The sequence below is a fragment of the Thunnus albacares genome, chromosome 6 (assembly GCF_914725855.1).
Source record: "Thunnus albacares chromosome 6, fThuAlb1.1, whole genome shotgun sequence".
In the NCBI taxonomy this organism is placed as follows: Eukaryota; Metazoa; Chordata; class Actinopteri; order Scombriformes; family Scombridae; genus Thunnus; species Thunnus albacares.
Genome location: NC_058111.1, coordinates 17,940,609 through 17,957,664, shown reverse-complemented (window position 1 = coordinate 17,957,664; position 17,056 = coordinate 17,940,609). Strand labels below are relative to the sequence as shown.

Here is a 17,056-nt window from a genome sequence, read left to right as displayed (position 1 = left end):
CCTTGCCTCTTCTTTTTGGATGCTATTGGTTTATTTGTAATGGGAATATGAGGCCTCTTAGCTGGGCTTCAATCAGTTTATGATTGCAGTAGGGCTGGGACCACATGGATTTATCAATTATTATTGATAACTTTTTTACACTCAGTTTGGTGGTGTGCTACAATAATAGCATGGTGACATTTATGTTTTACTGTAAAGATAATTTTATGTGTTTCTATGCCAAAACAGAGCTATTTGTTTATTCCTTAACGTATAATGTGGCAGCAGATTTTGCATAATACATTTTATTTAATTCCTTATGTAAAAATGCATTAAGGAGGTCTTTTGTGTTATATTTTGTATTGGAAAATACAAACATAAAAATGACATCCTAAATAAATATTAATATACTGTTTTTAATTTAAAAAATTCTCAATATACCATTATTTTACCATTTATTTTTTTATATTCCGACTCAATTATTATCATTTAGAGTATCCCCTTCTCTTCCATGTTTTAGGTATCTGACAAAGGACATCTCATAAATTCAGAACCCAAATAAGCCATGCTTCATATACTGAGCATGTAACATGTTAGCAATATTTGATCTCAGTTTGTAAATGGGCCACTGGGTTCATCATCACTGTATCAAATGCCTTTCAAAGAAGAAGGAGGTCACACTTGACCAATAAGATATTTTAAGCAGTACCAATTTCTCAACATGCAAAAACGTTTTTAGCATGCAGGCCTTTATTGATGTCTGAACGTTGAAGGTCAGCTTCCTATTGACTCTGTGTGTTAGTCAGATCACAGGTGAAATCCTCCAGTGCAATAACATAATGTCCATACCAACTTTGTTAACAGATAAAATATTAAAATCCTTGTGTGCTTTGAACAGACATCAAGGATCACTAAAGCTGGATTACAACAAAATCCAATATGGTTGTTTTAAGCACAAGTCAGTCAATATCAGACTGACCAGATCAAAACTGGAAATGCCCTGGTGAGTTCCACAGTTTCTTTTAATTATTTCTATCTCCAAACTTTGATGCAACTGGTGGAGAAAGCAGAACTAAGAGATACTTTAAGACAACTGGTACATTGTACTGTTCTGTATGTAGCACACACAGTATAGTGCTCATAATTTCTTGTATTTTGTATCCTCTGGGTATTTTATGATGATTTTTCTATATTTCATATGTGGATGAGCTGCAATTTTTCATTAATCTACAACTGAGCAACTGAACTACAAGCTAATATGCCTTCAGTATCATTACTTACTCTGCCCTCGTACTTTTAACCCTTTTCTAGGACTCCAAATGCAGAAGGTATACTCTGGTTATGTCTGAGACCAGATACGGTTGTTGCCAAAGTTATACCACTAACATTACCAACAACCACACGACACTTGTTCCCATAACTCAGCCAAACACACGTGCATGCGTGTACACGTACAAGACCACAAAAACTGAGGGCTCTCATACATACACGTCAATCAAGACTATCTTCTTGAAGTAAAATGCTGACTGCCTTCAAACTGAACTGCATTCCACTCATCGTTTCCCTCTCTTCTTTCTGTCCGAGTCCGCTTAGCTGATTCTACACCTGGCGTAGAGCTGTTGCCTTTTTGTACATCAAGTTCAAGGCGTTTAAAGGTTAACCAGTCTGACAAAAAGTTGACCCTGGTTGAATTCTTGCAAGATCTCAGCTGTAAACAGGCAAATAGTGCTTCCTTGTTTCTGCAGAGCTCAGAGACTGTTCCTGGAAAAAACTGTCTAGCAAATTGAAGAGAAACAACTATTTGTTCACTGCCTAAAAGTTTTCATATGATCCACAATTTCACAATATGGATAATACTTTGACAAGAATGTCTGATGGCAAACTACATTGTGCAATTTAATTATCCATTAATCTTCCTGAAATTTCAAGACTGCATGAGACCACTTTGAAAGTTCCATTGAAATTGTGTTTGGTATCTACGCACTTTTTGTGTCCAATTAAATGGGTTAAAGCTATGTTTCACACACAGCAGTGACCGCCATCTTACTATTCGTTACTACACATTTACAAAATTGTTAAGTCACAAAGAGGCATAAAATAGCACACAACAAATGAAAAAAATCATGTGCTACACAAAGGTCAGAACAGATTTTTTGTCAACCAGAAACCTGATGTCATTAAATCAAACAGAAATAGATAGAAGGAAAAAGTACCAAAACTGAATGTAATGACTTTTGACCATCACTTCCCCATAAAAATAAAAGTGAAAATTGTGTGATATGACTATGGGTGCTTTGGCAAAAGAACATTTTTAAAGAAAATGTCACTAATGTTGACATGTTGATCAAATTGGTGAAGAAATAGTAGTTAAGCTGAAAAATGTGTGTCACTGAACGGTATTACGGCACAAAATTGATACCATTGATATCAAAAGTAGCATATGACTTGAAATCCATTGGTGTCCAACAAATCATAGCCAATATCTGCCTGTATGACTGGTGGTGAAGATTTTCCATGTAAATCATCAGGTTTGATTAATGAATAGCTAAATAGCCTGAAGCCTCTGGCAATGTAACAGCTGAGACAGTACTGAAAGACTTAATGTTTAAACTTTTAATACTTCAAACTTTAATTTCAAAGTTTATATTTGATAATGATAGCTAAACTAAGAAAACATTTGGCCAGTGCATCACAAACATAGTGTGTAACTAAAAAGCTTAAAACACTAAGATTCGACGATGAATGTTCCTTATACTGAACACTGTCAGAGTAGGTAATGTAGGCTGTGGGTTGATAAAATTTAACTTTGTCCTGTGCAGGAGGCATTTGCAAAGAGAAACTGCATTATTACGCAGCAGGTGTTGGTCTACGGTATATGCTGGGCTGTGGTTTTCCTTTAGACAGCCCCAAACAATATTTCCGCTGCTATTTTAAACAATCTGGTGGAGTAAAAATACTTTTGATTTCATAGCATTTTTCAAAAAAGGTAACATGGTAAGGTAAGGCACTCTTTTTTTTTCACCTCACTGGTGCTGCCCATCCACTGTTTCACTCAATTGGGGTCATACTGTCAATTATTCTCATACTGTAAACTGCAAAGCTAACCTGACTGTGCAGAGTGGTTTAAGTGGTGTATGGTCATCTTTCACCACATTCAGTGACAACCCAAATAACAGAAAGACAGACTCTAGTATCGCATCTGTTGTCTTATTTGTGTTAGGTATAGTACCTCTTCAAACGTGAATAAAAGTCTAGCCAGGCAACCTACCACAGATGCTAAAGGAGCAAAATAGACTGGAATGTGGTTTCTTAATAATAGCTTTTTAAAAAGCACTCGGTCTCTTCACATCAGCGCTCTAAACTAAGGCCTCAAAGAGGAAGAGCATGACACAAAAGAGTGTCTTGTCTTCCTATTCTCTCTAATATTGCTGTGTGAATCTCACAGGAAACTGGGGGGTCAAACTGCTACAGAGTTTTTCCGAGAAGTGAAGCTGTGAAATTAGTCTCCCCTGTGAAAGAACATAATTGGCCTAGTTAAATGGGCACATATCCTCTATTTTATCAATGCTTTGTTACAGTTTCTAAGGGGGTTGCTCTCTGACAGACAGTTGACTGTAGACATTTCAGCAACAATGTACAGGAGAGACTGTTTCTCTTCTGGCAGCCTCTGTCATTTCACTACACTGCCATAAATTCAAGCCCTGAATTTATCTCTATCTCATTTGTTATTTGTTTATATTCACGATACATTTAAACGTAGTCAGACAAACCAGATGGTGTGACAACTAGTTAGTTAGCAGAGTGGCACAGCACTGGCAAACAGATGTCCCGGGGCTAACGTTGATGTTAGTTGGGTTTAAAAGTCTCCGTCTTTTAAAGTGTTGTGCCTGGCACAAAAGGTGCTAAACATCATATATTGGGTTAGCAAATTAGCTAACGTCGGCTAACTATGTTTTCACCCAGCTGACAAGCTAATGTTAGCAGCGCCTGAACTGCAGCAGGCGAAGATTAGCGAGCTTATCGCTAGTTAGCTGCGGGTAGCTAGCAGTCGCCCTAGCTAACGTAACGGCTGGTTAACGGCTACTTAACGGCTAGTTAATTACGAACCTTGTCCATCAGTTTCCAGCATTTCTCCACCGTCTTTTTGTCCACGGCCCCGGGCTGGTGATGGGAGTGGAGGTGGTGGTGGTGTGGCTGGAAGGCATCCTTCATCATGCCGATGAGCCCCCCGCCTTTCTTCAGGTTCCCTGCCATGTTCGGGCTCGGCTAGGGTCGGCCAGAGCGGCAGACAGGCGAGGCAGGGCCGGGGTCAGGGGCACCGAGCCGCCTCCTGGGAGTTAGCTGGACCGGGAGATGGTGATCCGGCACCCCCCGGCGAGGACAGCGCCCGAGTGGCGGATCCGAGCCAGGGTCCGACGGTGGTGGGGGAGAGGGGGGGTGGGGGGTTGAGGAAGGGAGGGATGACTATCGGATAAAGGCTCCCATCAGTAAACCTAACATCAGTTTGCCAGATAAATGTCCCGATTGTGGCTAATATAAGCCCCTCACTCACACCCTGTGCAAGCCGCTCCGTGCTGCAGCTAGCCGCGCCGCTCTCTGCAGGGACGCAGGCTAATTAGCAGAGCACCAGACCTGCCTCTGCTCGTCCTCAGCTGGAGGACAATGGCACCGTTTCTTTGCCCTGTGGACTGGAGTGTGTCCTCTTCTCTTGATGTCGTTACCCCTTTTTTTGTCAGCAGCAGCAGCTCTTCTCGCCTGTGCTGTGTCTTGACGGGAAGTTCAGTAGATGTGTGACACTGTGAGCCTTCCTCTGCGGGCTGCGAGGCTGACGACAGAGCGCACTCACCGGGGATTAAGGAGAGGAAGTTGCGCTTTAAAACTGCGAAAGCTTATCGTAGACACACACAGTGGAACAGGGGTGAATAAATAATTGTGGGAATTAAACATTGCCCAGTATTTTTCTGCCCCCCCTCCCCACCCGTGACGTGTATGTGCGGCCCTTTCCTTTCCTGTACGTCCCCTTCCGCCCCCCCCCAAAACTCAAACTCCACGCCTTCCCTGTGCGCATTCACAAGAATGTAGTCGGCGGGAGCGCGCCTCTGCCTGTACAGCATTCATAAAACGTTGAAGGGATGCTGAACGCAGCCCTGAATTCACCCCTGACAACAAAGGAAGCTTTGACATGTCTCACTAAAAGTAAGGATCCAATTACATGACCTGTGTGCGTGAGCTAAAAAGGCAACAGCGCCCCAGTCAAGTTGTGATTGGCTGTTCTTCAAGTCAATCAACTATCAATCAAACTGGACAGTTAGAGCCATGGCAACTCACTCAGCAACCAGTGCCCAGCAGCAACAAAGACTCATCCCTATATGTAGTTGGACTGGGCCCTCAATGTGTGTGTCTCTGTGTGTGTGTGTGTGTGTGGTTATATGTGCAAAGGACTGAGCAGGCAGCAGAACAGCAAGCAAACATGCCTCCAAAGAAAAAAACAAAAAAGACCACAAAGAAGAATACAGAAAAAAGTAACTTTTCTTATGAGATGTGTCTGATTTGATGTTTGTTTATATATTAATTCATGTATTTTTCTACTACTATTCTCCTCTTTTTTGCAGGCGAAAATGAGTTGGACGCAAAGTATAGGCGCAGTATTCTGGATATAGCCATTCTGCAGGATCACATTGGTAAGCAGTGATTTTAAATTCCTCTATGCCATGTAGGCTATGCTTTAATTTATGAAGAGGCATTAGTCACAGACCGAAGTCATTCATATGTACTGTAGTGTTACATCCAGGGTAAAAATATTGTGTCTTATGTTTAAACAATGACCCTTCTATTCAAGTTTAAAGACCGCAAATCATTTATATTACAGTAAGTGTCAAAAATATTGAGAAATATTTCCCTCACAACCATCACACTTTTCTGGAGCTAAGATTAATGTCTTCTTATTGCTTGTTTTGTTCAAACAGCAGTCTAAAACTCAAGGATATTCAGTTTATAAGTGATATAGAATAGAGAAAAACAGCAATACCTTACACAAATATGAGTTCATCCAAGACTGTTGATTAATTTTCTGTGTATTATTAATCAGCTAATAATTTCAATATCATGTTTCATATCATTGTTATCAACATGTCTTCCCTCCAGAAAATAAAAGTACATTTATTTAATGTTGTGATGGGCCTACTGGCACTCTATTTTGTTAGAACATAAACTTAGAGACTAAAGCACATTTCAAAAGGGAAACTTTCTGCTTTTCTAATCTACTAAATTTATCTGAATTATAACTTAATTTTCAGATGAAGATTTTACTCTCAAAACATGCCATGAGCTCATTTGATATGATGCATTGCTGCAATTGAAAGCACCCAGCAGGATATGAAGTAGTTAGCTCTAAAACCATCTGGACTATTACCACTTACATGTTAAAGCATAATTTGATTTTGACTATGAAATGAATAGTTCTCTGGTATTTTACAAAGGGTTATTTCAACTTCTGCTTGAGTATATGATCTGAGTGTCTTTTCTACTTCTGGTATGTCCACTCATGCTTGAGTATTTGTGTGATTACATCAGCCTTACAGAGAGAGTCAGTAATAAAGGCCCATTCTGACAGAACTGACCTGAGGAGACGCATGAGAGACACGGAGCAGAAGCTGCAGCACGAGAGACAAGACCACAGGGACATCAACTGTGGTACGGTACAGAGAGGGCATGAATCAACAATTAGGCTCTCTTTTAATAGCCAGAGATAAAGCATGGATCCCCACGGGAGAGAGGACAAGGGGCATGTTTGTGAAGGTTAGGCTAATTTTTAAGGAACAAAAAGTCTAATTAGCTGGGCGCCTAAGCTGATTGCTGCATTAGCCTTACAAAGTGAACCAGCAATAAGGGCTAAGTCTAACATTGTTGACATAAATGTTGTTGTAGACCTCAGTCGCCAGTACAAAACCATGCAGGCAGAGCTAACCAGCAAGGTGGAGAGGCTGGAAAAGGAGGTCAGCAAGCTAAAGGAAGAACTTGGTATGAATACATCTAATTATAACGCCTGTACTTAAATGAATAAAGACATAGGAGTGATGGCGTGCCTGTGTGCATTTGTCTGTCTAGCCTTGTGTCAGGAGGAACTGAGGAAAGAGAGAAGACAGCGTGAGCAGTTGGAAAAGGAGAAGGACGCCACCGTAGATGATCTCCAACACAAACTGGACAACATGGACGCAGACTACGAGAAGATCCTGCATGTGAGCTGCAGCACAAGCCATGTCTTTTTTGGTACTTCTACCAGGAGTTGCCAAAGTCAAACATGTTCACATGCTACACATAGAGCTTTAAAGGATAGGTTCAGATTGGATAGGTTTTTCAAGTCTGTCTTAAAACAACAGTCAGGTGCCCAAATGAACACTGAAAGAGGTTTTCCTCACTACTTTGCTGTAATCATTCCTCCTGTTCATACTGGCCATTAAAAAAAAGAGGCCTCGCAGAGTGAGCACCTATTGCAGGTGATGTTTCTTTCCTCGCTTACACTTCTCATAATAACATAAAAGATTTGTAATGTTGTGTTTTGCAGTGTTTCAGCAAAGCATCTCTCACTCTTAGTCAGTTAGTCCTGAGTCCTTCACATAGAAATCAGTCCACAGGCTGTTACAGACAACAGAGAGAGTCGGGGAAAATCTAATTTTTTAAGTTATGCTACAACCTGTCCACTCATTGACAATAAAAAAACAACCAATGCATGTAAATTGCGTCACAATTCTTAAATATAGAACCTTTAAGACGAAATAGGTGAGGAAAGGGAACAGGATTGACCGTTAACAGGTATAGCCCAATTGGCTAAGCACAGACAGTGTATGCAAATTTTCAGTGGCCAGATCTTCAAAGATAAGTGGTAAAGCCCAGAGCCCTGTTCGAGGGCTTAGTCTGTGATTATGGAGCTTGGATTTTAATATGTAATTATCATTATTTCTCTCTTTCCCAGTATGACACACAAAATCTAATTATGTGTCCTCTTCATCGGCTCTCTCCTGAAACTCATCAGAGTTTAAGGGGGAGCAATATCCATTTAGACAGCGTTGATGTATTATTTCAAATTTCAGCTCGCCTCTAAAGTCTCATTTCTGCTAATATCTTTTGTAGGATACTCTCGACAGCTTGACCTCGCAGCTGTCTGCGGCTCGACAGGGATGGGAGGACAAGAGCGTAACCCTTCATCAAAATTACAAGGAACTGCTCGCTGAATTTGGCCTGAATGCACTGGACATCTAAATGACGGGCTCCTTACAAATGAAGGCAGCTGCTTGATGTATCTACACTCGAGTCTGTTCAAACTTATGTTGAATCTGTGTTTGGTCCAATTGAAAGTGATGCCTGTGACAGCATCAATTTGCAACTTAAAATCTAGCATGCCTAACACACTGATGGATGTTGTTATTATAATATTTTTCCATCAGGGCACATAATAGACTCTGTTATCTATCATGTATTCAGTAGTTAACTGTGTAGCATCTGTAATGTTGTGTAATGCCCACTAGATGTAGCAAATGACTGTTCTGAGATGTTGGCCTGAATATCCTAGATGCCCAGAAGTTATTAGTGCTCTAGTGTGTATACAGTATTTTATATGTGTAAATACTTTGTTCTTTTTGACACACGATGTTTGTAACTCGAATGAAAGTGTGAGAAATACACCAACAGGAATAAAATTAATGATATTGTTGGGAATTTAAGAGTGTTAAGGCTATTATGATCTCACAGCAGGTATGTATTTTAGCAAAAATGCCAACATAGATACAATTGTCTGAGATTACTTGGAAAATTGCTATGCTGAGTCAGTGGACAAGATGCTAAATGACATAAAGGCAAGAAAGCAGAAGGTGAAACTGGCCACATGTACCACAATGACTAAGTGACAGACATTCCCAACACTGCTACAATCTAATACTGCTAGACTGAAGGGGTTTTCATTCAGCCATGACAAAAAATGGAAATCACAAGAAGGGAAAATCTAAAAAGTAAACAAAAAGTAATGCTCAGTATGAGGTAGACTAACAATAGACAATAACAAGAGAAAGGCAAAATAACAGTTAATGATGCAGGAAATATGATTTAGCTGCCCGGCATCGATAAAACCCGACTTCCCCCTGCAGGGAACCAGATAAACAGATTTTACTTTCAAGGCTGTCATTTGTAGGTCTTTTTCATGGCCCAGTGCATTTTTTTAGCCTCTCATCTATGAGGTAATGAATCATTTACTCAGGGATTAAGATAATTCTGTGCTCTAACGACCAATTAACGCGGGAACTCAAGAGGTCTTTATCTGAAAACCAATATTTTCTCCTCAAATCATAAGAAATTTTTGCCTTCAGACGGTGTTTCTGTTTGTTTAGGGTTTAATGGGGTTGACTGCAGCCACCCCAGTACTCCAGATGAGATAAGCCTTGTACACTTGTTTGAGAGGGAACAAATATTAGTATTAAATGTTACTATATACCTGTATATACCTTATTTTTACAGGTGTACCTTTTTTCTACGACCAGCAATCAAAAAAGATTATACAAAGACAGTTTTGTTCATGGTACACATGATATATGATTCAAATTGAAACCCAGCTAATGTTTGTCTGCTGCCATTGAAGCATTTGCTCAGAGATAGATGATGCTCTATAAAAAAATTGAGTCATTATGGATAGTGACTGATGTGCAGTTCAATCTTTGGAAGGTCAACAGAGACTTTTGGTGCCAACATTCAACAGAAATGACTTGTGACTGTTTTATGTTTCAAAAAATTTAAAGAAGTCACGTGTCCTTGTGTAGGGCAAAAAAAAGAAGCTTTTACTGGCAGGTGATTGAGTTATTTCCACGCTAAAAGCTGGCCGCTTTATTTTATTCTTGTGAATACCTAACAGAGTGCTGGCTGCTGCACTTCCACTGGAATTTGACTTGGCTGTCTACTCCGTCTGCTGCTCTCTGGGTAATGATGCAACTAGATGGCCTCCAGCTGATGAATCAAGATGCCCACACTGTGATTTCCCATGGAGGCAGGTGCATGAGAAAGAGATCACATTCAAATACACCCACGCATGCACACTCTAACCCACCCACCCGCACACACACACACACACACATACACACACAGAACTACGTAATCAATGCTTTCCCATCTGCGGGGCCATCCATCAAGAATGAATAGTGAGGGAACGAAACACAAAGTAAATGAAGCTCCATTTTATTTCTCTGAAAGACAAACAATGTCAAGATGTTTTGGTCAATATGTTCAACAACAACTGTCAGTGAACAAAAGGCTGTATAACAGCCTTGACAGCGTCTCACCTTGGAGAGAATTCTCGCACTCTGAATACCTTTTCTTTGAGCACACAACAACAACAACAAGCCTTTTGCAATGAATTGCCGACAAATCAATAGAAACGCTCTCACTTAAAAATGTGCACCAGTCTCACTGTGTATTAGGTAGTTTCAACTCATAGACTGTTCTGTCTTTCAATTGGTATCCTTGGTTCCAATGCTTGTTAGTGGCTATATACATACACACTGTTAACCTTTGGAAATCTGCTGTCAGAGAAGAGGAAGCAGTTGTTGGACAAAGAGATGCAATTTTGGCAGTAGAAATGGGATGAACAGATTTAACAATTGCCTCTCGAAAGCAATAAAATCATACTGAATGCAGAGTTATAGACCATTTTTAAAACTCACAATATTTTATATATTTCTAAATATTACTTGGGGGCCTTGAATTGGATGCTGGGCTCAGAAAAGTTTATGTGAGTGAAATGCCAACCCCCTTCCCTCCCTCCAATAATTCCTAAATCCTTGAAGAATAACAATCAGTCACAGGGAAATTGGTAATGCTATGTGCTACAACTGGGTAAGCTTGAGGAGTGGATTTTCACACACCTCTGCAGGCACTCAATGCTCATCATGGGCTCCATAAATCCAAACAGCAGTTAGGCAGTGGTGGGTAGAGATGCACTTAATTTATGGACCTGGAGCACCAGAGGCAGAAGGGGAAGCATGAGCACGATGAAATAAACTCGACACAGCAGTGACATGCAGGTGGCGGCGGATGTTTATGTGCACGTGTCACTCTTGTAAGAGTTATATGGGTGTGTGTGTGTGTTTGTGTGTGTGTATAGTGTGGATATGCACTCTAACATGCAGGCGTTGGTGCGCTGAAAAACTTGTCATCTCTGATGCTGCGGCGGGAAGATAGTGAGACAGGCACTCAGAGAGGAGAGAAGAGAGAGAGAGAGGAAGTCTGAATTAAACTGTAAATCAGATCCTGGGTTTTTTGTGTAGTGTGGTGCTCACTCACAATCCTGAGAGAGAAATATCCACTGAAAATCACAGTGATAGATGGACTACGGGTGAGTGGATGCGTAGGCTACATAGCACATGAGTGAGTTGTTAAACTCATTAGCCTCCGTTAAGACTTCCCACCCACACAAATTCTCAGCTGTTCAACTGATTCACGAGTGTGCAGACTTTAATTTAGTCACGGGTGAGAAACGAGAGGTAGATGCATCAGGTCCTTCTGGTTCACTCAACAATTGTCATGTTTACTCAGCTAGAAATCCATAAATCCTCATTCTTCTTCTCTGCACGCATATATGTTACCACAAAAACAGAAGCACTGTCTGAATATTTCTCCCAGTCGAATAATAAAACATGAAAAACAAAGTGCACTCACAGGCTATTTAGCATGACAGGTCTAAACAGCTCAAAAGGTCATATATAGGCCTATCAGAGTAAAGAAGAGACAGAACCAGAAACCCCACGAAATGGAGGTTGTTTTAAGAAATGTATTTATAATGGAATAAAAATGTCAACATAAGAAAATAAAGCATATAAAATATAGCAGCCAAACCCTGCCATCTTCTCTCAGTGGTCTCCCAGCGAAGGTCGCCCAGTGTTTCAGAAGGATTTGTATTAATTCTTACTCTACTGCTTTTCATGCCTTCAAGGTAATTGGCAATCTCATTCCAACTACGCTTGATTTAGCACCCCAGTAAATGTTTTTAGTGTTTAAGAAGTTAGCATCGGGTGCAGCGGGAGCCTTCTTACTCTCACAAGTTTCTTAGTGACATTCAGCAAATGGATAGAAACTTCTTTTATAAAACTGGTAATGAAATGTGGGTCTTTTTTGCTATTTGCTTGGCAATTTTCCTTTAACAAGTTATTTTTTTATAAAGAAATATAGAAAGTTTACATCAAATGTGAACAGATTTGTTTTTACCACTATGCACATAATCTGTGAGTGTGTCCACATGTACTGTGTGTGTCCGAATTACATGAGTTGTCCATAATAAACACATACAAAGTATACACATGTAGGTCTGTATCTCTCTGCTCTATTAACATAATCAGCTTCAAACGATTGTTACTGCTGGAATAAAAAAAAAAACCCACTTTGGACCACTACTGGTGATCAAACTATATTTACACACCTTCTGTGGGACTATAATTGTTCATTACTTGAGGATTAGATGCATTGGCACTATTGGCTCTTGAGCAAATGATAACAATAACTCTGCCATTCCTATTGATTTCTATGGGGTACCGAATCAAGCAGATTCAATGCTGTTTCAAACACTTATGTGTGTCTTTTGGGGCTTCAGACGCACTGCAGACCTGAGTCGAAATACCATTTTGAAGTCCTGAAATTCTTTTCAGCAACTGATTGAACTGACATTGAAAGAATGGAAAAAACCCTCTTGAATGCAAAATCTACTCATTTGTGATTCCAGTCACTCTTCACTGAAAAGTCTATATTAGTACAATTGTGCTAATATCGCAGTTCACTACAGGTCTGTAAATGGTTGATACACAACAGTCATGTTTACCAGCTTCTGAAACAGTGTACCAATCATTACCATTGATGCAATAACAGGAGCTTGAAAAATATAGGAGGTGATTCCATGTCTGTGGATATGAAATGTTAAACCAAATGACAGAATGATTCAACGGCAAGGTGAACACTCATATACAGGAAGTGTCTTAAAGTGTTCTCATTATGATTCTACACGAACAGAAACACATTTAAACATTGTGAATGATCAGCACACCCACCCATTTTTCAGGCTGCTTCTTTAAAAGAGCTTATGCAAGAGTTTTTTAACCAAGACAACCTGCAGGTGAAAAAATGACAAAGACAGAAAATGAACGTGGCTAATAAAAGTACAAGAGAGATGCCATGGCGGCACCTTCATGCTTGTGTTGAGTTGGTGGTTTAGTTATGAGGGATGGTGATTGACAGAACCTGATGGGCACATTTAAAATGATGCACACATCAGAGATAAGCGAGGAGCAGTGTAGACAGGTGGATGGCCTCTGAAACAGTCAGACTATCAAACAGTAACACCTTCAGAAAGTCAATTCAGTGGGGAAATATTACATCACATGTCACAGTCTATGCAACAAGTAAGTGGCTCCTAAGATTCCTGTTGCTGGTGGTTTGTCCTCAGTGTTTTCTTCAGGAGGTATGATCGATATATAGGAAAAACACAAATAAAGACAACTATTTTTTCCATAAACACAATAAAACTGAATTAATTATCCATGATCCGATCATTTGGTCTAATCATTTCAGTTTGACCTCACTTATCTGAATACCAAAACTGAACTGATACACATTTGATTGAATCTACTTTCTGTTATGTTTCTTTATCCATTTGCAGCGGCCTCTTAAATGCCTGATTAACATATTCTAACTTTAGGTTTTGCAGAAATAAATGTATGAAAATGTCAGAGAGCATCTAGCCCGATCTGAACTGAAATACTCCTCCAGTAGTGTGTAAAACATCACATCCAATAAAAGTTTAACTGCCTTGACATTTAAAAGAACTCAAGTCAACTGCTGATATATATAAAAAAACCCTTTACCCGAGATTTCATGTGTTTTTGGTTGTGTCTGATATATGCTGTGTTTCATTTATACACAGCCTTGACCTTATGAAACCTGAAATCATTCTTGAAGAGACAGAGAAAGATACTGTAGAGGAGACTGTGTACACATTTAGAAGTGAGAGGTCATAAAGGAGACAAGTGATAAATGTTATGATGCCAAAGATGTCGGACATATGGAGGAGAAAGAGATGTCACAACACAGAGGAAGAAGGAAATAAATGGATAGTGAATGTGTATATGTGTTTGTGTGTTTAGCCATCATGTTATAAAGCAGGTATTCAAAACAGGAAATCATCAACCTTCTTTAGCAATTCATCATTCAGTGAGCATCTGCCAACACCTCTGGACATGCATCGCTGTCTTTCAGAGATACCAACAGTTAAAACATTTTTTAATAGAATATCACTACTATAAAAGAAGTCCGTGTGTCTGTATGTCTTGGTTTGTTTTCCAGGTTCAGATGATTTTGTTGTCTTCTCAAGGCTGTGGTGCTTTCTTCAGCCACAAGATAATACTTATGGTTTTTGGCACTTTCAAAAAAAAAAAAAAATAGGATTTGAGGGATGACCTTGCATTAGTCTGTTCATCTTTGCAGCTCTTCAGAGGCAATATACGTTCATACAGTAAATTGTCTGATTAAAAAAGGAACTTGTTTAAAGTTTTTTTTTTCCCCAAGAACAATAGAATAACAATATTCAGTATTGATAATCCAACAGAGGATAGAAATAATTTAAAAAGAAAAAAAAAGAAACAGCACAATGATAAATGACTGAAAATACTGCATAGTACAAATGCCCCTTAGCTGTTTTTGTCCGTCCTGTTTTACACGGTACAGAGGGCCAACAGGGACAGACCACAATGAGACAGACTCATCAGTTTTTCCTATGACCAAGGAAAAAATTCACCCCAGGAGATTCCAAAACTGAGTGCTGGCTGTTGCCTCTATGGCACGAGAGAGTCCGCAGCATTGTCCTGCCCTTGATGATTAAGCTCTGAACGGCTGACTCAAAATACCACATGACCTTTGATCCCTGGGAAGTAGAGAAGTGGCTGCTGGGAAAGTCAGTCCTGTTGGAATCGCCGGGCGTTATTCAGGTTCACTGCTATTTGTGGTCTTGTCCCACTCTATGCTCTCCTCGCTGTGTGTGGGAGAAGGGAGGGCCCCAGTGGCCCCTGCAGGACGCATCCTCAGGCCCTGGAAGCGTCTGCACTCAGGGCAAATGCGGATGTGGCTGCAGCCCCTCGCAACCAGGGCAGCCTCCTGTGCCAGTCTGTGAGAGAGGGGTTCAGGCAGTCCCGTGCCCCCGCATAGCTTGCCATTGCTGAGGCTGGCGGCGGCGGCTCGTGCCCGGCGCTCCTCCAGTGGTAAGGGCCGCGGCCGCAGTATTGAGGCCGCCCGTCGGCGCCTCACCTGCAGACTGTCGCGACACAGGACGATCCCCTGCAGCTCCCGAAGCATCTCCTCACACACTGACTGCTGCAAGCACACACACAAGGAGAAAAAGATAGGGGAGAGGGGGATAAGAGAGGGAGAGAAAGGGAGAGAGGCAAGAACACTCACTGACTGACTGACTTGATCAGTACAGACTGATATCACAGACACATAAAATACATTTCATTGTTATGTTTATATTCAGAATAGTAGGAACAACAGAGGTTGAAAATAGTAAAAAAGACAACACAAAGAGTACATTATGGAATTTTAAACTTACTTTTCAGACACACACAGACATATAACACGCACATTTTATCACTTCACTGGGTATCTACAGTATTTTTAGCTGAAATAATTATGATAACAGACAGGATACTGCAGCTCAAGTGCAAGACAAGAAAGGGTAATTATCAATCCACACATGCTGCACATGAGCAGACTACTCATGCTAGACACACAGGCGCACACACACACACAGGGTTTACAAGTTCGGGTGAAACATTAATCAACGCTGGTCAAAAAGAAGAAATCACATGAGTTGGTTTTTGACTTTCACATACTGAATGTTTATTGAATTAAAATCACAGTGCGGAGTCCATTTGAAAAGACAATTATCAAGTATCTTTTAAAGGAATCACATCAGAAATAACATTGCATGCACACCTTTCTCCAGTATATTACTAGACCAATTTCATTGATGGAGTCCCCGCCTCAAGAATAGCACAGTAGAACTACTTTACTGGAAGAAGTGATTATTATCTGAGAATTTGAACTGGCCTTTGTTGTGGCAAAAATACCTCTCCAACAGCAGTTCTGTGACTCATAAAATCCCTCATATTCATCCTAGATGAAGCTACACTGACAAGGTGTATGATCATAAAATTCAGATTTATCATTTCTGTAATTTTTGCAGTGAAAAATACTTTTTGTTCTCTTTAAATTAAAAGAGTTCCTGCCTTCTACTTTACATTTCTGGTTCTACTGATGGTCCATTATTAACTGAAGTACAGGGAAAATGGGTCTGATGGCCACAACTAGTCCGTTACTGTCCCTCCATTCACCCTCCGATGGAATGACTTCTGGTCTCTGTCAATCTGACTGAGCGAAGATGTGCACACAATGCAAGGCATCTTGTAAGTAAAAATATGCTTAGATTAAGGCTAAGATAAAACAATAACAGTTATTTTTATGAGTAGGCTGTCATTGCCAGCACCCTGCAAGCATGTATTCACCAAGAAGATCTAGCTACATTCAATATTATATGTTATGTATATGTATATGTATATGTATATTCTATGCAATATATATTCATGAATCTACCACTATAAATAAAAAATAATCCATATATGCATGTAGTCTGAGTGAGGTATACTGTAAGTGAGGTATATCTTTGGTTTTGTGCTGATTATGTCTCATAGGCTGGACGGTGGAAGGCTGCGTGTAAAGTGAAACCCAGAGGAAGACATCTTTTCCTGTCAAAGCTGTGCATTGTGGGAGAGCCTAGAAGCTCCGCGGGGGGGAGGGTGCCAGGGAGGGGAGAGGGAGATAAAGCAGATGCAGGTTAGATAGCCCTCTCTCACCTCAGTTCCTGGTGTCTGCCTCAACATCCACACAAACTCCAGCACTGCCATGAAGATAGCCACCAGCAGGCCGCACACAAGCACCACAAAGATACCGCCGATGTTCTCCATACCCAGACCTGGAGACAACAGAACATTCATAGAAGAAG

The 17,056-nt window shown here is 40.4% G+C and overlaps 3 protein-coding genes across 5 annotated transcripts in view; 1 reads left to right on the top strand and 2 right to left on the bottom strand.

Annotated features, from left to right (window-relative positions):
• cbl (Cbl proto-oncogene, E3 ubiquitin protein ligase) overlaps positions 1-4,389 on the bottom strand; it is a 38,959-nt gene extending 34,570 nt beyond the window's left edge. Inside the window, exon 1 of the mRNA XM_044353607.1 lies at positions 4,087-4,389. Within this exon, the coding sequence (XP_044209542.1) occupies positions 4,087-4,233 (147 nt within the window). The 5' untranslated portion in view covers positions 4,234-4,389. The remainder of the gene's footprint in view (positions 1-4,086) is intronic.
• A 625-nt stretch (positions 4,390-5,014) lies between these two features.
• On the top strand, positions 5,015-8,688 carry ccdc153 (coiled-coil domain containing 153). 3 transcript variants are annotated; one of them, XM_044353611.1, is made up of 7 exons: positions 5,110-5,175; positions 5,419-5,501; positions 5,592-5,660; positions 6,553-6,672; positions 6,907-6,999; positions 7,087-7,217; positions 8,110-8,688. In XM_044353611.1, exons 2-7 carry the CDS (start codon positions 5,450-5,452, stop codon positions 8,236-8,238), a joined length of 594 nt encoding a protein of 197 aa, XP_044209546.1. In that variant the 5' UTR covers positions 5,110-5,175; positions 5,419-5,449; the 3' UTR covers positions 8,239-8,688. The 3 variants fall into 3 exon arrangements, with proteins under 3 accessions (XP_044209545.1, XP_044209546.1, XP_044209544.1); XM_044353610.1 differs by lacking the exon at positions 5,419-5,501 and having other exon boundaries at positions 5,015-5,175; XM_044353609.1 differs by lacking the exon at positions 5,110-5,175 and having other exon boundaries at positions 5,182-5,501.
• Positions 8,689-10,196: 1,508 nt separating this feature from the next.
• Positions 10,197-17,056, bottom strand: part of grik4 (glutamate receptor, ionotropic, kainate 4) — a 305,728-nt gene continuing 298,868 nt past the window's right edge. Inside the window, exons 21-22 of the mRNA XM_044354238.1 lie at positions 16,908-17,026; positions 10,197-15,369 (exon numbers count right to left, since the gene is read on the bottom strand). Of these exons, the coding sequence (XP_044210173.1) occupies positions 14,980-15,369; positions 16,908-17,026 (509 nt within the window). The 3' untranslated portion in view covers positions 10,197-14,979. The remainder of the gene's footprint in view (positions 15,370-16,907; positions 17,027-17,056) is intronic.

Bases quoted from the DNA above. Each gene is read 5' to 3' on its own strand.
- ccdc153 (XM_044353609.1), top strand. From the start codon at position 5,192: ATGACCTGTGTGCGTGAGCTAAAAAGGCAACAGCGCCCCAGTCAAGTT. The intron at 5,661-6,552 runs GTAAGCAGTGAT...TGATTACATCAG, and splicing joins CATTCTGCAGGATCACATTG to CCTTACAGAGAGAGTCAGTA. The intron at 6,673-6,906 runs GTACGGTACAGA...ATGTTGTTGTAG, and splicing joins CCACAGGGACATCAACTGTG to ACCTCAGTCGCCAGTACAAA.